This window comes from Garra rufa, chromosome 8, assembly GCF_049309525.1.
Source record: "Garra rufa chromosome 8, GarRuf1.0, whole genome shotgun sequence".
Classification (NCBI taxonomy): domain Eukaryota; kingdom Metazoa; phylum Chordata; class Actinopteri; order Cypriniformes; family Cyprinidae; genus Garra; species Garra rufa.
The window spans coordinates 16,052,280-16,067,090 of record NC_133368.1 but is presented as its reverse complement, the minus strand read 5'-3'; the positions used below and the strand labels follow the sequence as shown (position 1 = coordinate 16,067,090).

General features: G+C 33.4%; 1 protein-coding gene across 1 annotated transcript in view; it reads right to left on the bottom strand.

Moving 5' to 3' along the window:
- Positions 1 to 1,227: 1,227 nt before the first annotated feature.
- Positions 1,228 to 14,811, bottom strand: part of chn1 (chimerin 1) — an 82,883-nt gene continuing 69,299 nt past the window's right edge. The window contains exons 9-13 of the mRNA XM_073845621.1: positions 9,336 to 9,509; positions 5,298 to 5,375; positions 4,479 to 4,616; positions 4,022 to 4,127; positions 1,228 to 2,234 (exon numbers count right to left, since the gene is read on the bottom strand). Of these exons, the coding sequence (XP_073701722.1) occupies positions 2,063 to 2,234; positions 4,022 to 4,127; positions 4,479 to 4,616; positions 5,298 to 5,375; positions 9,336 to 9,509 (668 nt within the window). The 3' untranslated portion in view covers positions 1,228 to 2,062. The remainder of the gene's footprint in view (positions 2,235 to 4,021; positions 4,128 to 4,478; positions 4,617 to 5,297; positions 5,376 to 9,335; positions 9,510 to 14,811) is intronic.

Here is a 14,811-nt window from a genome sequence, read left to right as displayed (position 1 = left end):
ATGACATCAAGACTTTAATGTGATTGGTTATGAAGACACACGTGATCCAAGTTGACCGTTATGCTTTCCCCAATGGTAAGTAATACAGACACTCTCATCTCCCAATAATAAGACAATTTCTGATGCTATCCACCTTTTTCTTCCTGTAGGAGTAGGCACGGCCATTTGCAAATTGTATGGTCTGGCTTCTGGACTCATCTGCGTCCAGCTATTCTTAGCTGTACAAAACAGCAGCTTGTTATGCTTTTTCCCCCTGTAGCAGCTAACAAACCAGAAGTCTCACCCATAGGCTTTCTTCCACGTTAAAGAAAAAGGTGGACAAAAAAAAAAGAGTTTGCACTACTAGTGTGCTCATTATCAAGATAATATGGTAAGACACCAATTTGCAGTATCAAGCTGCAAAACGAACAGCTAAAAATAGCTGGATGCAACCGGAAGCCATATCCATTAAATTTTCAAATGCCAGCGCCCACTCTTGCGGGAAAAATAAGGAGGATTAACCACATGTCAGAGAAACAAGTGCACAGCAATCTTTAGAATACGGTCTTTGAACTTCCATTTTTCGGTAGCTGTATAATATCACTGTTAAAGAGTAATTAGCTAAAGTGGATATACTTACTGCAGAGTTAACGAAAGTTATGTGCATTGTAGTATTTGAAGCAGATGTCATAACAGATGCCAGTAGATTGGGAAGATTTTAAAACAAGTGATTCATTCATAAATTCATACGACCTTACCTTTATGCTGTGGAAATTCAAACCTGAAGACAGAAGACAACGAGCACAGTGCTGGAAAGGGACAGAGCTACATAAGGTCTATCCACCTTATCTTTCCTTTAAGAGCAGGCACGGCCATTTGTACATTTTATAGGTCTGGCTTCCAGTCTCATCTGCGTCCAGCTATTTTTAGCTATGCAAAACAGCTGCTTGATATTGCAAATTGGTGTGTCTAACCATATTATTTTTATGTATTATCTTGTTTATGAACAAACTGGTTTGTAGTGCAAACAGTTTTACTGTTTATTGCACGTTGTTATTCTTCTCATTATTTCCCTATAGCAGCTAATGAACCAGAAGTCTCGCACATAGGCTTACTTCCGTGTTAAAGAATAAAGTGGATAGAGAAAATAAATGGGATTTTTGCACTCAATAAATTTCAATTTTTTTAAAACAACCAAAAACTACATTTTAATGGATACATTTCTTTTGAATGAACTGACCCAGAACACTGTACTAAAAGTAAATTTTAATAAATTAACGTATTCATGCTGAAATCAAATACAAAAACACAACCAAAAAACATCAAGCAGTCATGTGAGCGTAAAAATTGTTTTCTAAAGCCGAGTCTAAGATCAAGGATCCTGAAATGTACATGGACTGTAAATAATCTTCCTGTCTACAGCAGAAGTTATTATTTAGGCATGTGAAGGCAGAACAGAGTCAGATCAACCTGACGGAAGGAATAAAAAACAACCGAAAATAAAAACAAATCACAGATTTTGAAAAATCCCCGGTGACACTTTACCTGCTGAGCCATAAATATGTCAAAGATAAACATTCATACCATATACATAAATGAATAACAAACCTCGCATATTTGGGCTAAATGAGCAGTATGAATAATGACTAAAGATTGTCTAAACAAGAGTTTATATATCAGATGAAGAGATGATTATGCCAGCATAATGTTACCATCTTTATTTACGGCTCTTCAGATAAAGTGTCTCCAAAACTGACAATATCAAATTCACAATGTTTTACAAAAACAAAACAAAAACGCCCGTTTGGAACAGAAACACGAGCGATACCATCCCATAATAATGCTGAAGTACTTCAAACCCCTCAGCGACCCCCGACAAAAATGGGGAGGAAGACATGCAAGATACAGGAACAGAACCCATCAGACAGGGAAAAGTGTTAGTAAGCACTGGTCCAAAAAATGTACTATAATACAAGAGTCCTTCATATTCAAGTCCAGACTGAGTCAAAGTAGAAGAGCACAGCTCAGAGCTGCGGTAAACAGTATCGGGGTTCATTCACATCAGCGTGAGATGACAGTGATGCTAGAAGAGAATGTCTTCATTCTTGATGAGTAACTCCACCACCTGCCTCTGGTAGCGGATGTCGTTCAGAGCTGTCATGGCGTCCAGATCGGGCGCCCGCATCAAAGTTGGGCCAAATACGATCCCGAGATTCTCAGCATTCATCAGGTTATCCTTCTCATTTTGAGTTACCCTGCACACACATACACGTAGACGTGTGTTAATAAAAATTAACTTTAAACTTTTTTTTAAACTTTAGTACTTTTGATGGTGCAAGACTAAAAACCAATTCATTGGTTATCATCATGTTTGTAAAATAAAAGATTATGTATCTTTAGTCAGATGCATTTACATTGTGACTGTGCCTCAGTAGCACACTGTATGTAAAGGTGTGAACCAAATATACAGTTAGAATAACAAAGGAACAGCATTTCTCAGGAATGTATTGTAGATTGCAAGATCTCCAGCAGGAGGTCCTAACAGCATCTAGTGTTAGTTCTTTTGTCTTGAGGTATAAAGTTGTGTCTCACAGACAGAACTCTGGGAGAAGCCAGGACTCAAAAAGGGTTAATATTCTCAGACTTACTTATTTTATTTATTAGAGAAATCTAATAAATTGGCGAGCCACCCAAACCTCTGCTCAGCCAAATACACCAAATCTAAAAATTTGGCGAGCCAGCCAGGAGAGACTGACAAGAGGAGAACTCACCAACTCCAACAAGATGTTTGTGAATATTTTACAAATAAAAACTGTATTAGATCTAATGGAATATTTCACGTAACTTTACTGCAATATACTGTTAAATGTACAGATTTTAAAAAGTAAAAAGAACAGTCATTCTGGTCAGGCTTACTTATTTTATGTATTAGAGCAGTGGTTCCCAACCATGTTCCCGGAGGCCACCCAACACCGCATTTTTTCTATGTCTCCTGATTCAGATCATCAGCGCATTAGTAGAGACTCCAAGACCTGAAATGGGTGTGTCAGACAAAGGAGATGCAAAATGTGCAGTGTTGGGAGGCCTTCAGGAACGTTGTTGGAAACTACTGTATTAGATAAATCGAATAAATTGGGGAGCCACCCAAAGCTCTGCTCAGCCAAATGCAGCAAAATCTAAAAATTTGGCGAGCCAGCCAGGAGAGATTGACAAGAGGAGAACTCAACAACTTCAACAAGATGTTTGTGAATATTTTACAAATAAAAACTGTAATAGATCTAATGGGATATTTCATATAATTTTACAGTAATATACTGTTAAATGTACAGATTTAAAAAGTAAAATAAACAGTCATTTTGAAATGTACAGTGAAGAACAGAAAAAAAATTCCCTGTGTGACACTACATCTAAAGGCATTTCATTTAAATATTATTGCTTGTTAGTTTTTGTTATCAGTCATGTACATTGGGGTTTTATGTTGCATCTTGTTAAAATGTTAAATATACTTTTTTGGATTATTTTAGTGTCATGTGTTACCATGATGCTGTTTTGTATTTATGCAATTGAACCTCTATATATTAATGTTTACCTAAAAAAAGCTACTTGTTATGAAATGAATTCATGTCTCTATTTTATTATTTGTTCATTATTATTATTATAACTACAGTGGTTATCAGTGTATTATACAGGTATTTTTTAATACTTCAGATGAAATATTAACATTAGATTACTTAAATAAATATGTAGTTTTTACAATATATTTGGTTTAGACTTGCAAAATGTTGCTACCCTAATTTTTACAGTTAAGTTCTGGCAGTTCATCAGTTTTTTTTTTAATAACCATACATTTCTGTTGGTTTTATACCATAAAATTAAACATTATATTTATATTTTTTGACATTATTATTTATTTATTTACTTATTTATTTGTTAAAAAATGGTTGCATTCCATGGAGAAAATAAATGCATACAGACGACTGAAAAAATGACAGATTTCCTTTTGATTTTATTACAGGAGGTCTGATATCCATATGTTTCTCACCTCTTTAAATGTGCCATGAGATATCGCAGTGTTTCGCAGTGAGCGGGCGGCATTTGCTTCAGAGCTTCATGTAGTGCCTCCAAACGCTCATCTGGGTCTGTCAGCTCTGAAACAAACAAACAAACACATCAAAATCTCTCATCTGTCTCAACACATCTGGAGTATGATTGTCAAACAGTTCCGTAGGCGCTGTTTCAAAACATAGCATTATGTCGCTGCCTTGGATGTTTATCGAAACAAGCAGTCATCATAGTTTCTCACTAGCTTGAAACAAAGGCCTGTACAGGCAAAAAATAACATCTCACAGCTGGAGGATTTATGCTGTGTGCACAAAATTGCAAAAATCTTTTACTTTTGATATATTCAGCTTTTTTCTTGAATAAAAATATAGAGGATAGAGCTGAAATTGAGTGTAGCTTGCATTTGCTAATAGAGAAATGTGGAGAGTGTGACTCACTGGCAGCCTCGATGAAGCGTGGATATGCGTCATACGTGATGACGGGGATCGGCAGGTCCCTGAAGTAGAGTTTAAGAGCACCTGTGATGACATTGATGTCTTCATAGACGTTCACGGAGATGTCTGCTTTCTCTCCATCTGAAAACATACACACACAAACACTCAAATCAAAGTCACATTTTACCATCAGCTCCAGGGAGAGTCAGTCCTCTGCTACTGGAAGCAATGCAATGAACTGCACTTATCCACACAGACAGTGCACTTGTTTGGCTCCAGGGACTGAGCATGGAGACATTTAGCTTTATCTTAAGCTATAACTTTATCTTATTCTGAGCTTGTGAGAATACTTGTGCATTGTGATGCTGCCAGGGTGCCACTATTTTAGTGTTATAACAGTATTACTTAGAAACGTTTGAAGTGAATTGGTAGTGTATATTTACAATAGAAACCTGTAGATATAACAATTTCTTTCTCTCTAGCTTGTTCATATCCTCTCTCACTTTCTCTGATACTGTCTTCATGTCATCTGAGAGTCATTATGAAAGAGCAATGCATCTGAATACCAGCAGATGGGCGAAAATCCTCCTACAAATGTGCCACTTTAACATTTAAGCAGCTCAGACAATTTTACATTACATAAACCCACAGCTCTATACGCAAGACAAAGAGTGACCTAAAAAAGCAGCGGTGAGCATGTGTATGCGATTCGTCGGGATTACACACATGGATACGCGTGTAGGCGTGTGTATGTGTGTGTGTAGGAATGTGGGGGTTGTGACGGATCAGTACTGTACACAAATTAAACAAAATGCTACTCACCTCTGTCAAACGCTAACTTCACATCTTCAATTAAGTCACTGAATCCAGAGATTCGATAGATACCCTCTGATTTCAAACCTGAGAGACAAGACAGTTCAAGAATGAGTTATACAGCACACATTATGCTTTGCACTATCTTCAGTGTAAGAAGGTAATAATGTGCAGCATTGTCAAAAGCTCTGAACATATTGCCTGTTGAACTAAAAGATTCCTTAGTATTACAGAAGCACAAAAAAAAAAAAAATAAAATAAAATGAAAGTGTTAGACAAAAAATAAATAAATAAAACAAATGGGTCAGACAAAATCAAAAACAAAACAAAACAAAACAAACAAAAAATAAAATAAAGAAGGGTCAGACAAAATAAAAAACAAAACAGACAAAATCAAAAAAAAAAAAAAAAAGAATGGGTCGGACAAAAAACAAACAAATGGGTCAGAAAAAAATAAATAAAATAAAAATAAAAATAAAACAAATGGGTCGGACAAAAACACTAAATAAAATAAAAGAGTCAGACAAAAACAAAAACAAAACTAAAAAATTATAAATAAATAAAATAAAACAAAATAAATGGGTCGGACAAATACTAAACTAAAATAAAATAAATGGGTCAGACAAAAAATAAATAAATAAAATAAATCGGTCAGAAACAAACAAACAATAATAAATAAATAATTAAACAAAATAAAATAAAATGGTTTGGACAAAAAACAAAAACCTAAATAAATACATAAAAAATAATAAACTATATAATAAAATAAAATTGTTTGGACAGAACGAATAAATAAATAAATGGGTCAGACAAAAACAGGAAAAAAGCCAACAAAAATAAATAAAATTAAAGCTGCGAGCAGCGATGAACGGGCCCTCGCACCTGGGCTCACCGCCGACCGGTGGCTTCAGGAAATCAGCAAACGGTGGGCAGTATGCTTTTAATACAGTAAATATAGAAAAAAGTCATTAGTCATTTAAATGTGCCAAACTTGCCGCTGCCAGATGGTGGCGCTATGCTTGTAACTAATTATTGGCATGTAGATGTGTTCAGGCCAGCACTATTATCAAACATATGAAGTTTGGTGCAGATTGACCTTGGTATGTTTGAGTTAGTGAAAGATATGATATATCCTGCTGCTAACAAGTAAGAACAAGATTCATGATAACAAAATGTTATTATTGCTTGCTTTACGTCCACCACTTCTGCTGAAATGTCATCGTTACCTATCTGTACAATTTTTGTGTGGATATTGCTTTGCTGGTGACTCCTGTTATAAGACATCACTCTTAAGCGCTACATTACTAAGAATCAATAATGAAGACGGTGCCCACTTGGCACATGCATTCAAAGTAACCCTCTGCTAGTTTGGATTTAAAGTTTACAGAATTGAAAGGGTTAGACTTTAAAATCAACACACAGACACATACACACAAAATATAAAATGTTGCCATTCAGTTTTATTTGTTAGCATTAACTATATTAGTTAACATGACCAATAAATAAATAGCATTTATTAATGTTAATTAATATTAAGCTAAAAAAAAGTATTCATATATAGTTTATGTACTGTGAATTAGCATGAACATGAACACAGTTCATGTGGGTGTACAGCAATACACAATAAAGTGCTCTATAAACTCTTCATTCTTTCAAAATATCTTTAAAAATCAAGTTGAGTATTTTAACGGGGTGATATATATATTTATAACTGATCTTAAAATTATGGTTTTCAGATGTTTTGAAGAGATAACAGTAAAGTTTGTTTTGTTGTCAAAGTTTGTCTTAATTTTTTATTATTATGATTTTATATTCAATAAATAACACTATGTAAATATTGTCTATCAATGAAGATAAATTGATCATGCTAAAAAGTTGTATTTTTTAAAATCTTTTGCTATGTGACTGAATAGGACAAGTTCATGGTACAGTTAAGTAAAAAATAAATAAAAAACAACAACTGCAAAAAATGAACAATGAAAGACTTAGTGACCCTTTATATTTTCTCAAAATATCAGACTCTCAAAGATCAGACATATTTATGTAATTACACTACATACAGTATGTGCATTTTGTTCAAAGATGGTCTGTAGGATGGCTCTCTACTCTGTCACCCTCTCTGCCTCTCACCCCTCCCCCCTGCAATAATGAGCTTCTCTGTGCCTGACTGAACGCACACACATACTGTAGAGACATTCACCAGAGTGACAGCAGGTTTCTGAGTTCTTTTTTAAATTTTCTTTAATTCATAGAAGCTTGTATACATTTTTTATTTCCAGCACTTGCTCAGAATGATTAGATCTCTGTGTGAAAAAAGTTTTAAAGAGTTTGGATGCTGCACTTTAAAGATATAAAAATATTTTTTACTATATCTTTAAAAAATCACCACGTCCACACCGTTCAAGATATCCAAAATCCGCTCGCAATTTAACATCTTCAGAATATTCTCTTCATGTTAAAAAAGTTTGGTGTGAACAGCTGGTTGTTCTTAGAAGTAGTGTGCATTTGTTTACAGCCTGATTTTTCCAAAAATCCACATTCAAATCAAAATAGCCGGCTTCCTGTTGGTCTCAGCTAATGAGTTTGATTTAGAAAGTTGTCCAAATTGATGAGATTAATATATGTACAGAGTTTAGTGACTGTAGGAAAAACTAACCCCCCAACTTTTGTCAAAAGATGGCGCTATAGAGTGCCTGCTCCACGCCCATTTATGACCTTTTGCCAGTGTCTAACTATCATAAATATTGATGTGTGTGTTGAGTTTCATGAAATTCTAAGCATGTTATCTGCCTCGAAAAGACAGGAATCTAATTTTAAAGTTTGACATGTTGCCATGGCAACAGCATTCGATTTATCATCGACCCCTTTACATATTCTTATCGGCCGTGTTTTGACATGATTTTGATGAAGTTTAAAGAAAATCGAGTAAAATTAAGAGGCTGATATCAAAGCATTTTGAAAATGACACACTTCCTGCTGCCAGTTGGTGGCGCTATAACTTTGACTCATAATAGTCACATTTATGGAATCGGCATCATACAACGAACAAACTGGTGAAGTTTCATCAGAATCAGGCAATGTGTGCAACAGTTATTAGACACTTCCTGTTTCTCATTTCTCGCCATAACTTTGTCGCCTTGCCACGGCCAAACCGTTCGAGATATCAAAAATCTCCTCGCAATTTAGCGTCCCCAATGTCTTGAGATCATGCTGACCGAGTTTGGTGACAATCCCATGGAATTCCTGGGAGGAGTACGTTAAATTCCAGAGCATGCGCTTTTTAAACAGCCCTAAATATCTCACTTCCTGTCAGGTGGAGCCTATGACATAGAGTACAAAAGTTGTTTGGCTCAGTGAGATCTATATGTGTACCGAGTTTCATATCAATACATGCAAGTATGTGTGCGCAGTACATCAAGTTTTCAAACTGTGTTCCAGGGGGCGCTGTAGAGGCCCTGAACCACGCCCGGGTCCCAGCCTCTGTGGCGTCCTGATGGCCGCAGATTCCGACGTGTGTGCAAATTTTCAAGAGTTTTTGAGTATGTTAAGGCCCCCAAAAGTGCCCGGAAGGTTGAAAAAAAGAAAAAAAAAAAAAAAAAAAAAAATAATAACCCTTAGAAGAACAATAGGGCCTTCGCCCTTTTGGGCTCGGGCCCTAATAAAATATCAAATGGGTCAAACATAATTAGCATTAGCAAGCAATTTTTTTTATTGAAAAGCACCATTGATCTTGTGGTGAAAACAAAAAACATGAAACAATAAACAAAAGCACACACAAAACAAAACAAAAATACATCATAATAAATAAAAATAAAAAAGGCTGAAAACAACAACAAAACAATAAAAAAGAAACGCTGGCCACAACATTGACTATCAGTATCAGTACAAACAAAAAAACACAACAACAAAACCAAAACCAATCAAACAAAAACATTTACACAACATAAAACCTTTATAATATAATACCAGCCACTGGCCATAACACAGGCTATCAGTTATATCCCTTCATTACTGTTTAGTTTAACTTAAAGTGAGCGACTTCCTCACCTCGTGATTCGATCTCTCGTATGCACATGTCAACCACCATGGGTCGTTTGGCATTATGAGCCTTGACGAGTGTGGTCAGATCACAGCTGTAAACCTTCTTCACGTGCTTCAGGTCCGGTTTGCAGTCGTTGGGCACCATCTTCGAGCACTGCTTATGGACATTTAACCCACAATCTGTGAAAAAACACACACACAAAAATCAAATACACTTCAGCTGACCAAACAACCCTGTTCTATCAGTTATTTCATCATTCCTGTCAAAACAATGACTAAATCAATCAGTAATCAGTCACTGTGTTCAGTCATACGCTGAAATCACTGAATAAGTATGTTGTGTGTACAGGGCAGCAGTCTCGACACGGATATCATCGATCCTGAGGTAGATGTGCTTTAGTTAAATTAGAGTCCCCAGCATGCTGAGCTTTCAGTCTGCTTAATCAGTGACCTCTCTTGACCTCTGATCAGTGATGACAGCCCCTCTGATTGGCTGATGGGGATTTCAATAGTGTCACCTTGGCGATGACAGAACATGCCAGGAATATAAATGGTGCCTTATAAAATATGCATGAGCAATTTCAGGCACCTAATAGCCTCATAACCCTCAAAAATAAATCTCTGGGAACCTGTGAAAAAATGAAATAAACAATAGCTAAAAAATAAAAATTGTGTCATCGTGTCGTTTCAAGCCTGTATGACTTTCTGCCTTCTGTGAAACATAAATGAAAATATTTTGAAGAATTTGGGCGACCATTGACTGTTTGGTTACCAACATTCTTCAAAATAACACTTTGCTCTGCAGAAGTAAGTAAGTTATACAGGTTTGAAACGACTTGAAAGTGAGAAAATGATCACAGAATTGTAATTTTTGGGGAACTATCCCTTTAGTTATAAAACACTTCACCAAATATACATTTTTTTTTTTAAAAAATGTAACATAGTTGTTTTTCTGTAAAAATAAGTAAATACAAAACTAAAAGGCTGAATCCATCAAACACAGGCAGAATATTTAAATTGTTACAATTTGCATAAAATGTCACAATTTATGCAAACATAATTGTATGAATATTTTACGCAAGAATGCAAAATTTACATAAGAGCTGTATAAGAATAAATTTATAAAAATGAAAATAAGTTTCCACCCATTTAAAGAATGAGCCTGAATTTCTAAAATAATAAATAAAATAAAATAAAATAAATTAAAATAAAAATTCCCAGTCTCCATTTGTGGGACAAACAGACTGGTCTCGCCCCAGACATTAATAGCTTTAAATGGCAAACAAGACAAAAAACAAAACAAAACAAAAACTTAATAAAAAATAAAATGAACATAATATAATAAAATACAAAATAAAAACAAAACAAAAAACACAAAACAAAATAAAACAAAACAAAACAAAATAATATAAAAACAAAATAAAACAAGAACAAAAATAAAACACAAAATAAAATAAAATAAAAACAAAACACAATACAACAAAAAATAAAAACAAAATAACATACGGTATAAAACAGAAAACATCAAAATAAAACAAACATCACAAAATAAAAAAATAACAATTCAAATAAAAACAAAATAAAAACAAAATAAAAATAATACAAAATAAAATAAAATACAAAAAATAAAAATGAAACAAAACAAAACAAACTAAACTAAAATAAGAATGAAATAAAAATAAAATAAAACAAATTACAAAATAAAAATGCTAAACAAACCAAAAACAAACTAAAATAAAAAAAATATATAAAACAAAACAAAACAAAATAGAATAGAATACAAAAAATTTTAATGAAACAAAACAAAATAAAAATAAAATAAAACAAAAAAATACAAAAAAACAACAAAAAACAAAAAATAAACTAAAATAAAAACAAAAAAAAAAATTCAAAACAAACTAAAATAAAAATAAAATATTACAAAATAAAAGAAAACTAAATTAAGTAAAATAAAACAAAAAATACAAAATAAAAATGAAACAAAACAAAATAAAATAAAAACAAAACAGAACAAAAACAAACCAAAGCAAACTCAAACTAAATAAAATACAAAATAAAAACAAAACAAAACAAAACAAAATAAAACATAACAATACAAAATACAAAACAGAACACAAAACCAAATCAAATAAAATATTATTAATAAAACCAAACCGAAACAACAACAACAACAAAAATACAAAACAAACCAAAAACAAACTAAATAAAATAAAAATACAATATCGCAAAATAAAAGAAAACAAAATAGTGTAAAATAAAACAAAAAATACAAAACAAAAATTAAATCTCTTTAAATTAGTTCTTTTAAATAGCAAAAACTAACCAACCCCCAACTGCACCAAGCAACCAGGCCAGACACACACACACACGGCATATGCAAATGTAGGCAAATCAGCTGATTAATATATAATGTGGCCTACTAAATGGGCCAGCTGCTTCAAAGCAGGTACCAGACACAGAAAACAGAAAGAAAAAAAAGTATACCAAGAACCCAGAAAAACAGACAAGCAGCAGATGAATAAAAGACTGCAAGCTCAGGGCAGATGTGTGGGACACTCAGTGAGCCACACTAAATACAATGTGACCTGAAGGAACGAGAGAGAGAGACAGAGAGAGAGAGAGATATGGAGCTCTACTGCTCTTCAGATCTGTACTCAAGCATAATGGTGGAGTGGGCAGTGATTGTCAGTCCTGCGGGCTTCACCAGACCTCATTTCCTGCAATAAATGGGCCAAACGCTCTGCTCTGCTTTGCTCTCCTCTCTGACTGCCTGCCAGATTTAAACCCACAAGACTGTCATTCGGAATCACTTCATCAGCCTATGACCGTCTACTGAAAATAAACTACAATTAAGGATGATGAAAAGCAAAATTCATATTCTGTTTTCATACATTTTATGTAATATAAAATTCAAATTGAGAATATTTTCTAGAATGTTATACAATAATATATATGTATTAATTTATTTATTTATTCAAAGAGCTTAAGTTGAGGTATATAAAAAAAAAAAAAAAAAAAAAAAAAAAAAAGAGTGTTACATCTTTGACCCCAAATTTTAATCTGTAGCTGGCGGCTGATTTCCTTTTTTCGCCTCAAGACAATAAGAGGCAATAGATTTTTTTTTTCCTTTGACTCCTGAAATTAGAATTACTTCTAATCTAAACCATTGAATGCAAATACTGAATTATTCGCTGACACTTATTGTAAGGATTCGGCGGCATGTGATTAAAAAAAAGGCCCCTTGAGCGCCTCTGTCGTCCTGAGACTTCAGCCATGCAGAACTGTAATTATTTTTGAAAAAGAAGAGCGAGGTTTATGATAAGCGGAGGAGACAGGCGCTAATAGAGGGCACATCTCTAATGCATTCAATCTGTTAGCTCAGGTCTGCCGAGCCCTTGTTCAGCAAAGTGGCGTAGAGGTGACCCCTGGCCCACATGTGGAACACATATATATCGGGACATGCATACATACAACAAACTGCTTGAGAATAACAGCATGTATGCATGTAGGTTAAGTCTTTAAGCCAGCTAAAATAGCCAATCAATTTTCTAATTTAAAATTAGATTAGAAATGGGTTTCATTTGAAGCCAGTATATAAAATGTTTTATAAAAATATTAAATGACAGTCTTATTTCAGTATTATTGATATACTATAAGAGTTTTAGCTAATATTTAGAACTACACTGCCAGTCAAAAGCTTTTGAACAGTAAGATTTTTAATGTTTTTTTAAAGAAGCCTCTTTAGCTGTCCAAGTCTGCATTTATTTAATCCAAAGAACAGCAAAAGCAGTAATATTGTAAAATATTTTTTCTATTTAAAATATCTGCTTTCTATTTGAATATATTTTAAAATGTAATTTATTTCTGTGATCATAAAACAGTTAAGTTCTGTTTTTTTTTAGGATTCTTTGATGAATAGAAAGATCATAAGATCAGCATTTGTCTGAAATAAAAAGCTTTTTGGGAAAGAAATAATATTTTATTTAGCAAGGATGCTTTAAATTGATCAAAAACAATGAAAAAGGCATTTATATTGTAACAAAATATTTCTATTTCAGATAAATGCTGTTCTTCTGAACTTTTTTATTCATCAAGAAACCTAAAAAAAATACTCAACTGTTTTCAACATGATGATAATAATAATATTAATAATAATATTTTTTAATAAATTACTGTTTTTTGAGCAGAAAATCAGAATAATATAATTATTTCTGAAAGATCGTCTCTCTAGAGTAATGATGCTAAAAATTCAGCTTTGAAATCACAGGAATAAATTACATTGTAAAATATATTAAAACAGAAAGCAGTTATTTTAAATAGTAAAAATATTTCAAAATTTCACAGTTTTTGCTGTACTTTGGATCAAATAAATGCAAGCTTGGTAAGCAGAAAGGACTTCTTTAAAAACATAAAAAATCTTACTGTTCAAAAACTTTTGACTGGTAGTGTCTATTTTATTTTTAATTTTGTTGAAATTTTATTAATTTTTTTGTGTTTGTCATTTTTATTCGCTTGTATTTTACCTATATAGTCTTGCATGTTTTTATAGATTTCGTTTATTTAGTTTTAGGTTTTTTATTACTTATAATTAAAACTAAATGCAAATGAGAAATGTTGCCTTGGCAGCCAGCTGAAGTAAAATAATATTTTATTTTATTATTTTTTTAAGTTCAAGCTTATTTTATTTTATAAATAATTTATTTGATACATTTTGAATTTAACAAATAAAATTGGTTTTCTATGGTTTTAGTTTTATTTAAGGATAATAACCCTGTTAAATGCATTCACGTTTCCTGAGAAGACATAATAATCGGCTGTAAGTAACTGCATTCCATTGAATTTTTTGAAAATTAATGCACATCCAGAATCACAATACAGCCTCTGCATATTCCATTTCAATAATTCAATGGTCCAGAGTCAAATATATTGCTTAAAAAAAAAAAGTTAAAAAATAGATCGTAAGACATTTACTGGTTTTATCATGCATAGGCCAGTAGCAATGTAACCACAGTTAAATAATAATAATGCACTACAAACAGTAAAGCATTATGAATACGCTATAATTAATTAAGAGTATCTATAATGCATTACAAATACAGGCTTCAGTTAAAGTGTAACCCAAAAGCATTAAAAAGGCAATTATCTTGAGCTAAATTCAGACGTCGTCTTCCATTGTGAGAATGTTTTGAGCTGTTCCTGTATCCTGAAATTCCCTTTCACACTCGCTGTGTGACCCAGTGCTGCGACGAGCCCTGAATTTTAATGCGTGTCTGTGTGTGTGTGTGTAAAGTGGAGCTGGTTGCGAGCTCTCAGCCCCTCTTCTCATTATAAAGACATGCCAGCTTTGTTTTCAGTCTCTGCCATGATGGACTGGGCCGAGGGAGAAGGGGGGAGCACTTTATCCTCTCATGAGGCAATGTGGCACAACATGCCCGGGCACTGGGGCTGGCACACTGGCACACACCCAAAATAATAGCTCGGA